Consider the following 11510-nt stretch of genomic DNA (forward strand, 5'->3'; position numbering starts at 1 on the left):
ACACACTCTTGCAGTTTAAATCTAGATTAAAGACCCATCTCTTTAACCTGGCATACACATAACATACTAATATGCTTTTATTATCCAAATCTGTTAAAGGATTTTTAGGCTGCATTAATTAGGTAAACCGGAACCGGAAACACTTCCCATAACACCCTATGTACTCGCTACATCATTAGAAGAATGGCATCTACGCTAATATTTGTCTGTTTCTCTCTTGTTCCGAGGTCACCGTGGCCATCCAGATCCAGTCTGTGTCCAGATCAGAGGGTCACTGCAGTCACCCGGATCCAGTACGTATCCAGACCAGATGGTGGATCAGCACCTAGAAAGGACCTCTACATCCCTGAAAGACAGTGGAGACCAAGACAACTAGAGCCCCTGATACAGATCCCCTGTAAAGACCTTGTCTCAGAGGAGCACCAGGACAAGACCACAGGAAACAGATGATTCTTCTGCACAATCTGACTTTGCTGCAGCCTGGAATTGAACTACTGGTTTCGTCTGGTCAGAGGAGAACTGGCCCCCCAACTGAGCCTGGTTTCTCCCAAGGTTTTTTTCTCCATTCTGTCACCGATGGAGTTTCGGTTCCTTGCCGCTGTCGCCTCTGGCTTGCTTAGTTGGGGACACTTCATCTACAGCGATATCGTTGACTTGATTGCAAATAAATGCACAGACACTATTTAACTGAACAGAGATGACCTAGAGTTTTCCTAATGAATGTTGTTCAGTTGCTTTGACGCAATGTATTTTGTTTAAAGCGTAATATAAATAAAGGTGACATTGACATCTCCACAATGGTGACGTCAAACGAAACAGTAACATTATCATCTAAATCTCTGTAATTGTCAATAAGATCTTTTGATCTCTGATCTCTGATCTGACAGAAATAAAGTCAGTCTAGTTAGTAATGTGTGAAGCTGGTAAAGCTGTTTGCTGATTGTTTAAATCTTCAGTTGATTTCATCTAAGGCTGTGGCTGAAGTCAGTTGTAGTTCATGTGTTAGTCTTGTTTCTTTTTTCTTCAGTGATTCTGCTCGTTAACAGCAGCTGTTGATCAGTGTCTGAATTCACTCATTAGTTTTCATTCTCTCTGTCAGGTGGACTATATTAGTAAACTCATGTAGGGAATAGTGAATGAGGGTGTAGTGTGTGATTTGAAACACAGCCGCTGAGTGTCGACTTTGAACATTGTTAATTTATGATATATAGCAGCAGGCTACCTTCTCGAAATTAATGATGAATATTACCCAGAATGCACTGTTTTAATGAAAAACAGTATGTTACTTTCGAAATTTGGCCGTTTTTTTACAGCGATTTTTAACAGTGTAGACTGACTTAAAGTGTTGCTATAGCAATCAAATATTAATTTGGTCTTGAAATATGTGAGAGAATTACACAATTTTTTGGTTTCTTCAATTTTATAAGATTGAACAGTATGTGATAACCAGAACATATGGATTTGACGACAGTTTGAGTTTTAAATATTTTGGGCAGCAGTGTACGCAATTATAAGTGTTCATTTAAAACTGAGGATTTTGTTGTGGGGTTTAAAGGGTTAAAGATTTAAGATGAAGAAAAAACAGCATGAAACATAATTTAACAGTAATAAACTGTAATTAATTTACAGGAAACAAACTGTAGAAAAACAGTTATTTACTGGCACCCCTGCTGCCAGTAAATAACTGTTTTTCTACAGTTTGATGCCATAAATTAATGGTTGCCAGCTTTTTTTCTACAGTTTTTTGCCGTTAAGTCAAGGAAAAACTGTAATATACTGTAAAATGTAAATGTAAGATTTACCAAATGAAAAAAAAATTACATCCATAGAAAAAAATGTATGCAAAGTCATACACTGATAATGAGAGTAAATACTGAACTCAGCTGTATTAATGTGTGTTTGCACAACAGAGATCTGTTAGTTTAATGTAGTTTTGTTGTTCACCATTGTGCTGGAGAGTAGAGCCTGTGCTTCAGTGAATGATGAGCCACAAATTCTGATCTTCTTTCTCATTGGACTCAAATGAAATAAGTTCATAGTATTAACATCGTAGGAATGCTAGCAGTGGGAGTGGAGTTAATTTCCATGGTCGAAATTACGGTAAAGTACTGTAAAAAAAAATAAGAGTGGTAAATTAATGGTTGAAAGCTGTAAATTAATAGTACTTTACTGGCACCCCTGCTGCCAGTAAATTACTGTTATTTAACTGCACAATTTTTTACAGTGTAGCAGGTAACTTATTCTTTTGATGACTGTATGACCTCTAATTTTAAATAAAAGAATTTGTGGCTTAGTGGTTAGAGAGAACTGCTGCCTGTCCACTGCTCTGTGTGTGAGTTTAGGTCATTTTCACAAAAAAGAGAAAAATCTCACTACGTAAATGCCAACATAACGCTCCAAAATTAAGGAAAGAAAAGAAAAAAAACAACAACTGCAGTTTGGGATTAGGCATTTAGCCATGAACATTTATCATATGATCCTCAACAGTGGTGAAAAGAATTATTCATAATTATTCAATGTATTTTTTGTGTATGTTGTAGTTTCACTATGATTATTCAAAACCTGTACATGTGAAAAAAAGAAAAAACATTATTTGAGATATAATTAAACCAGCTCATTGTGATTATATGTTCCTCATTTATCACTGATCTTCTTTCTCCTCAACATCACATACAGAGAGAGATCTGACACAACAAGTCAAGGGTCAAGAGCACAACTAATTCAAACACTGATCTCCATGATGGTTGGCATCATTTTAACCAATAAAACATCAACATCTGATCCTCTGTAGGTCTCAATAACATCAGGTGATAATCAGTAATGCTTAATTAATCTTCATTTAATTAGTTACTTAATTGTCTCATTAACTTTAACTCTTTGAAGACTTGGGATTTGACTCAAGACTAGTTTGTGACTTGGAATAACTGACGTTTATTCCTCTGGTGAAATCAGCTGCTGACTATGGGTGGAGCAAAAATATGGCAGGACTTTTACTCTTTGGCCCCTGGGTTACCCACCTCTGGCTGTGTGTGGTCTCGCGGTCGGTTGTATCATCTAGTGTGTGCGTTCAGAGGATTGTAAGGCTAAGAATTGGTTGAAACTATCTTCATGTCTGCGGTTTCCTATGGATTTAATATCGGATAATATTTGGAAATCATTTAGTGTCCTTAAAGCAGCATAAAATCGCCCCTTTTGTTGCATGTTCCCACAGGCAGGGTTTATGTAAATTTTGGGGTTTGTGATGTCACAAACCTGGGAAGAAGCTTGTTGGAGTCCCTATGAGCCATAAGTGTAGGTATTCAACTGCCATATATTTAAAAGACATTATCTCCATTTGCATTGAACTTTCAGCGTTTTAACTTTGACAATATTGTTTATGCTCAAACAACAACATTACACTCTAATTAAAGTTAAAAAAGTGAAATCACAATCAACCGCTCCTTTAATATTTTTGACTATGCATCCTGTCAGCCTTGTAAAATTAAGACCCATTGAAAAAATAAAATCAATCTTGCATATAAATGATTGAAAGTTGAATGTTACAGTGCTCTCCTGCTGTCGTGAGTCACGGGCAACCACTGTGCTTCTTCAGATCTGCTGTATTCCTGCAGTTCAAAATTCTCGTCTGACATCAGACGCACAAACATCAGAGCCGACCACTGAGCAGAGGAGAGATGCTGTGCTGAAAGATTTTCTGAGCTCAGATACTCCTGGATGCCCTCCATAATGTCATCTTTCAGTTCAATTAGGCAGTGAAAGAGATTGATGATCCTGTCCACTGATTTCTCTGTCTCTATTGTCTGTTTGATATAGTCAGCAATGTCTTTGACATTCTTGGGTTTTATCACCAGTCCTGGCAGCAGTTGCTTCAGGTGAATCTGATTGGACTCCAGTGAGAGACCCAGCAAGAACCGGAGGAAAAGATCCAGGTGTCCATTCTCGCTTTGTAAAGCCTTGTTTACTGCAGCTTTATGAAGGTCATATAATGATGTTTTTGAGACTTTCCATGTCAGTTTTTCCCTCCATGATTGAAGAAATTGATTCCTTCCATAGAATTTGTATTTGAAAAACACATAGAGAGCAGCTAGAAACTCTTGAATACTGAGATGTACAAAGCTGTAAATGTTTCTCTCTGGCACAGCCTTTTCCATCTGAAAGATCTGAGTACATAACCCAGAGAACACCAACCCTTCACGGACATCTAGTCCACACTCCTCAATATCTTCTTTGTAGAAAATCACATTTCCTTTCTGTAGCTGTTTAAAGGCCAGTTTCCCAAGCTTTAGAACAATCTGATCAAAAGACTTGAGTTTGGGCCGAGGTTCAGGATCATTACAGTATTTTGTTTCCATCTGTTTCTGCTGGGAGAATAAGAAGCTTGTGTACATCTCTGTGAGAGTTGTGAGTGTTTTGTCATTGCTCCCTTGAGCAAGCAGAGGCTGAAGAACAGTGAGAGAGATCCAGCAGAAGATGGGGATTTGGCACATTATGTACAGACTCCTGGATTTCCTGATGTGACGGATGATGCTTCCAGCAAGCTCAGGACTGCAGTTTCTGATGAAGTATTGTTCTTTTTGCTCATCGTTGAATCCTCGCACCTCTGTCATCTGACCAATGTAGTCTCGGGATATCTGACCGGCTGCTGCTGGTCTGGATGTGATCCAGATGAGAGAAGAAGGAACCAGATGTCTCTCAATCAGGCTTGTAACTATCTTACTCACTGTTGCTTGTTCATGCACATCTGTTAACACATCACTATCATGAAATTTCAATGGGAAGCGACATTCATCCAGCCCATCAAAGATGAACATGACTTTATCATCATCTTCAGGAAGAGAGGGCAGTTCTTCAGGACCACTAAAGAAGCATTTGTTAAGCAGTCCCATGAGACTGTACTTTTTTGTATTCATATTCAGTCTACGGAATGGGAGAGGAAATATGAAGAGTATGTCCTGATTTTCTTTTCCTTCAGCCCAGTCAAGAATGAATTTATTAACAGAGATTGTCTTTCCCACCCCTGCGATTCCCATCGTCAGCACTTTCCGGTTTCTTCGACCAGTATCATACTGGACTTTGAACAGGTCATTGCACAAGACTGTGGTGTCCTTTACATTAATTTGGTGGATCTTCAGTTCGTTCTGTCTCACCTCGTGTTCATTCACTGTTCCTCCAGTCTCATTCTTCACCACATATAGATCAGTGTAAATATCATTCAGGTATTTCTGATGACCTGTCTGTGAATTACCAACCAATATCTGCCTGTAGTCCTGCTGTAATTTCTTCTTCAGTTTGAAGCGGATCTTTCTGTAATCATGAAGATCAGGTTTACTTTCTGCAGTTGAATCTTTAAAAAAAGATGGGGATGAAAAGAGTAAGTGATCCCTTATTTTAATAAAATCTATATGTAAATCATAATCTGGTCTTTGAGTCTCTTTACAAACATTCAAACAACTGTTGTTACCAAGCAGAATCATTGCAGGAAAGATAAACAACAAGAATAGAAAATACAACTTTAAATGAAATTGAAACTGAAATAAAAGACAATAAATCCCTGGAGATCTCAGCAGAAGATGATTTAACAACTACAAAAACAGCATCACACATGCTAACCAGATTGACTTATTGATAGTTAGCAGAGGTTTAGATGTTACCATTACCATCATGGTGATCAGTGTTTAGTTAAGTGCTTAAGTTGGTCTCTTGACCCTTTACTTATACAAATATTTTATTTTGTTTCATTAAATGCAATAATTTGTGCATTTATCAAATGACTACATTAAATATAGAGGTTGGTCGAGACTTTGATACAATTACTTTGGCCCATGATCACCACTACACAAACTCATGCTACAAATGTCAGTATCAATATCACTACAAATTTTTGTAGTGGAATAAAGTGGAGACACGTCATCCATTAATATATTTTACAGTTTATGAACTTGACAACAAAGTAAAATGCACTGCTATCTGTGAAACATTTAAAAAAAAGTGTCAAACAAAAATGCCAAATACTACCAGATTTAATCAAAATAAAAATTGGTTAACGCATCCAAAATATCAAGCGTGTTGCAGTGCATGAGCATTGCAACTGTGTTGCTTCTATTATGAGCAACCTTGCCACTTGTACACAATTTTTCTAATTTTACATCCAATATTATTAATTAAATTTAACATTAGAATTAATTAGAAATAATCAAATTAGATGCTTACAAGCAACCATTCAAAATGAGTAGAAAAAAAAAGTAAGATTTACATAAAAATATTGATATCATTAAAAAAAAACACTATGCTAAAGAATACTATGTTAAACATGCCAGGAGAGCAGTTGGAAACCTAGAAATTCTGTAAAATCCAGAGTTTTGAAAAATTCTGATTATGAAATAACGTGTAGTCAGAAAAAGAAAACTTTTTTTAGGTTTTTTTTGGCACCCAGTGACATCATGAGCCAGCATATGAATCTCAAGAATGGTGACAAACAGCATATTCAGATAAACAGATGAACTGGAAGCATCACAAAACAAGCTACTAAAAATGTCATAAAAAAGTAAAAATAAAAGAAAATAGTGAGAATAAATATAAGACAATTCAGCTAATAATTTACTCATGCTGCAAAGCATGATGGGAGCCATAAATGAGTTTTGGTTGGTGGCACCCAGAATGCAGTGCAATGTTTTTTTGATGGTCACCATTGTTGAGGTTCTCAGGCTGAATCTTGATGTCTGTGGGCTAAATGAAATAAATGTTCTTTTTTTTTTTTTTTTTTCCCTCTTTTTTCAATGTTTTGATCAGAAATCCTTCTAAGAATCTCTCTAATTATGCTGAAAATACCAGACCTTATACCGTACAAACACTGTTGTTAAGACACAACAAACTCAGAAAACCGGATCAAATGATAAATAATATTGCTTGTAATGTGTTGACACAATTTTACATTTACATTTATTCATTTAGCAGACGCTTTTATCGAAAGCGACTTACAAATGAGGACACTGGAAGCAATCAAAAACAGAAAGAGCAATGATATATTAGTGCTATAACAAGTCTCAGTTAGCTTAACACAGTACAGGTAGCAAGGGCTTTTAAATAATATAATAAATAAAAAGAAAGAAAACAGAATGGAAAAAGAATAGAGCAAGCTATTGTTAGAGGTCTTATATATGTATATATATATATATATATACACACACACACACACACAATTGCATAATAAATGAAAAGAAAATAGAATACAAAAAGATTAGAAAGGTAGTTAGAATTTTATGCGAGCAGCTATTGGTAGCCAATTTTATTAAGTAAATATAGTGTATTATTTTTAACAGCGTACATCAACTACGCACACATTTCCTATCATGTATGCCTATGAAAAACGATCAAACCAATCAGAGTAGGTATGGGGCGGGTTAACACATTTTACTTATTTTTTTCCATGATATTTTACTTATTTTTAATGATTACTTGTAAGCATCTCAATTAATTAATTCTAATTAATTCTAATGTGTTGAATTGAATTAATATTATTGCTTGTAATCTGTTGTCACAATTTTATTGAGTAAATATGGAGAATCACTTTTTACAGTGCTAATACTTCTAAACAGTTTAACGTTACCTTCCTTGTTTTTCTTCTCTAACTCTTCAGCCAGAAGGTTCTGATTCATCTTCCTCAGGATGTTGACCGTGAGCGCCACAGCTTCTTCTTCTCTAAAATACTCCACCATCTTGTCCACTGTGTCTAAAACATCTGTATTTTCTATTTCAGATTTTGGAATACCCTGCGGTTTATGATTGTTCAAGAACCACTGAAACTTCTTCAGATCATCTTTTACCAGTTCATTCAGTGAGTTCACAAGCAGCTCTTTGACAGATGCCATCATCCTTCAATGAAACACAGCTGCAGGACAAGAACAAGATCTGAAGTAGTTTTACTACTTGACACTCAAATCTTTGCATTTCCTTTCCCATGTTCATCTCAGAATTCACTCACACAACAAGATGACCAGTTTTAAATCAGCTCTGTTCAGAGTGCATATTGTCCCAACCTACAGACAGTTAAAATAACACTGAAGCAGTGCTGAACTCAGAGTATTTTTGTTCCACCCATGAACTCAGCAGTTGATTACACCAGAGGAGAAACCAAGTCATTCCTTCCCAGTCACAAACGAGTCTCAAGTTAAATCCCAAGTCCTCAAAGAGTTAAAGTTAATAAGATAATTAAATGACTAATTAAGTGCTGATTGAGCATTAGTGATGCTGCTGTTAACAAACAGAATTATTAAATGAAAGAGAAACCAATTAACTGCATCTGACTTTAACCAGAGCCTTGGATGAAATTGACTGGGGACAAAGGGGAAAAAACTGCCACCATAGTTGTGGTCAAGGTTTGCTTTAAGTAATCTCTTGACCTGTTTCACAGAAAATATTTGTGTATTGCTGAATCAAATCTTGAAGTAGCAGCTGTGCGTATACTTTCTGTCTATGATTCATGATTAGTGTTAACCATTAAGTGGTACTCTTTGCAGTAATGTGCATATGAGTATTTAGTTCTTAACATAAATAAATTAGATATCATCAGCATGAAAACCATGATCCTCTTACTATACATAATCAATTGTGCTTTATTTGTTGTTAAATAAACATACATTTTGCCAGATAATTCTTATTTATTTATTGCTATAACTGTGTTTGTGAAGCTGTTTTTGCGGCAAAGGAAGACAAAATTAAGAGAGTTCAGGTGTTATCAGCTCTTTGTTGATGATGAAAAAGTCATCACATCCCACATAGCAAACGAATTGGCCCACATGTGGCCTCAAGCTGGCACTGCTGGCCTCCTGTCGTCAATGGCATGAACCCTTTCAGCCAGAGCTGGGCCATGTGTGGCAATGTTGGCATGGCGGGGATCCTGCAAACAACATGAGGGCCGATTGTTGGTGGGGGGAATGTGGCCCAGATCAGTCCAGTGATATGTGGCCCAAATCAGGCTAAGATCTGGCAGCATATTATGTGACCCATGATAAACAAGATAAATACAATATTACATGATAATGGTTAAATGATCACATAGATTTTAATGAAGTGTAGTATTGTTAAAATGTAGTCTTTGAAATGGCGTCAAAACAGAATGAAACATATAATTTAAAAATTAAGCAAAGTTCATCACTAATGCACAATCATCATTTAATTAGTCACTTAATTATCTCATAAACTTTAACTCTTTGAGGACTTAAGTTGGATTTAAGTTGATACTAGTTTGTGACTTGGAAGGAATGACTTGGTTCCTCCTCTGGTGAAATCAGCTGCTGAGCTCATGGGTGGAATAAATATATGGCAGGACTTTTACTTTCTGACTCCTGGAGTGTCCACCTCTGGTCCACACACTGTTGCCATGTGGTTTCTACGTCAATAAAGGCAGTTACAAAGGGTAACTACATCTTTGACAGGTGACTGCACTGCCCCGTGTCACTGTTTATAATGGGAATTTTCTCATGATTTACAAGTAGTTGAAAAAATTAGAGATATTGTTAGTAATCAGCTGGACAAAATATATAACACTAGCCTAGTGGTTTTTGGATATTTTACTGCAAATATCTTACAAATTGTACCTTTAAGGGAGTGGATCGGGATAGTATTTTCAGCGTTTAACAAATTAAATTACGCCCTGCTATTCGCACTACTATTATATTCTGCCAAAGTGGACTGCAATTGCAATGCATCGTCATTTGGACTACTGTGGTACTGTTCTTTGACACATTTGTAATAAATTAATATGATTAAGTTACGTGTGTCTATCTGTTACGTTTCTCTTATAGAATGTATACTTTATACACTCACTCTTTATTGGTTGATTTGTTCTTTATAAAAATAAATAGAAAAACCAATGCAATACATTTTTTTATTGCAAAGTTACATGATGTGTGGGTTTTAAGTCTGATTTTCTATTCAGTTTAATGTACTTTAATGTACTTTAGTGTAAAACAAGCAGATATATTACAGACAGAGGTTTAAAGTCCAGGGGTCAGAAAGTAAAGTTCCTGCCATATTTTTGTTCCAATCATTAACTCAGCAGAGGACACAAGTCATTCCTTCCAAGTCACAAACGAGTCTCAAGTTAAATCTCAAGTCCTAAAAGAGTTAAAGTTAGTGAGATAATTAAGTGACTAATTAAATGATGATAGTGCATTAGTAACAGCAACACCTGCTGTTATTGAGAATTACAGAGGATCGGATGATTTTTTGGTTAAAATGATGCCACCATCACGGAGATCAGTGTTTGCTTTAGTGGGGCTCTTTATCCTTTTAATAATTCAAAGTAATTTGCTTTTAAGCACTTGCGGTTTTGTTACATAGCAAACATTAACACAGTGCTGAATTAAAAGCTTAAGATAGCAAATTAGTTTGCCCTTTATTTCTTCTAAGACATTGAAGTGAGCATCATGAAGGTGTCTCTCTTTGGTTTGTTAAATGGTGTTCAGCTATTACTGAATTACAAAAAAAAGTCCTATTAAACAAGTATTACTGTAATGGTTAAATATTGGGAAAACAAAAATTTGTACAGGCTCAGGATTTTGGACATGAGCACTTATCATATGATCCTCAACAGTGGTGACAATAATTATTCATGCTACAATGCATGATGTGAGTTTTTACTATGGTGTTACCCAGCATTGACTTCAGCATGAAACATTTTGTTGATTGTCACCATTGTTGAGATATATGATAAATAAATACATAGTTGTAAAAGTTAAACCTCTGTTAACTCCCAATAAGAGCTTCTTTAGATGTCTGACTGGAATAAAAGCAATCTGAGTGAAGCTGTTTGTGGAGATGTATGATTCTTCTTTGCTGAGATCTTCAGAGATTTAATGTCTTTGATTTGCAGTTGATTCTATCGCATGCTCAATCATCAGTTAATTCATAAAGATTATTTTATTTTCTTGATTTTAGGAAAAACACAGTGTGTTTAAATCTAACACATCCTGAGAGTGCTGATTTGGTCCAGAAACAGTCTTTCATGAGTTCACACTAACATATAATTAGCTGAGGTATGGTATATGTATTTGGCGTGCTGTCAGGGAAAGGGCTCCGAGCTCGGGAATGGCCTGAATCTAGAGTACCCCCCCTTCCCCGTCTATTTGTAAAGTGAACTCAAAGTGAGGAGATGGGATGGAAGAGGACTGCTGATAAACCATCAATGGATGGAGGTAGGTATTTAAGTCAGCGGTATTTATACTATGGTATTGTTTACTTGATTGTGGTCCACCGGTGTTGATTAGGCTAAGTATGTGAGGTGCTCCTCCCGAACCTTGTTAATAAAACATCATAAATTATGCATAAATTAACCTTAAATGATGTTGAAAATATTTCCACTAACCACTTTTGAACTAGTTTTTAACCTTGTAAGGAGGTTCTGTGAATGTCTAAATCAGACGTACAGAACACGTCAAAAAAAGACGTCATAAAAACTTTCATTCTGGCTCCTCAGTGGATGTTTTTTTCCAAGTCTGCAAAGACATAAA

The 11510-nt window shown here is 36.1% G+C and overlaps 1 protein-coding gene across 1 annotated transcript; it reads right to left on the minus strand.

Moving 5' to 3' along the window:
* Positions 1-3539: 3539 nt before the first annotated feature.
* On the minus strand, positions 3540-7868 carry LOC132144195 (protein NLRC3-like). Its single transcript, XM_059554967.1, has 2 exons — positions 7586-7868; positions 3540-5332 (listed from the first exon to the last, which is right to left on the minus strand). Exons 1-2 carry the CDS (start codon positions 7866-7868, stop codon positions 3540-3542), a joined length of 2076 nt encoding a protein of 691 aa, XP_059410950.1.
* Positions 7869-11510: the final 3642 nt, after the last annotated feature.

The sequence above is a fragment of the Carassius carassius genome, chromosome 7 (assembly GCF_963082965.1).
Source record: "Carassius carassius chromosome 7, fCarCar2.1, whole genome shotgun sequence".
In the NCBI taxonomy this organism is placed as follows: Eukaryota; Metazoa; Chordata; class Actinopteri; order Cypriniformes; family Cyprinidae; genus Carassius; species Carassius carassius.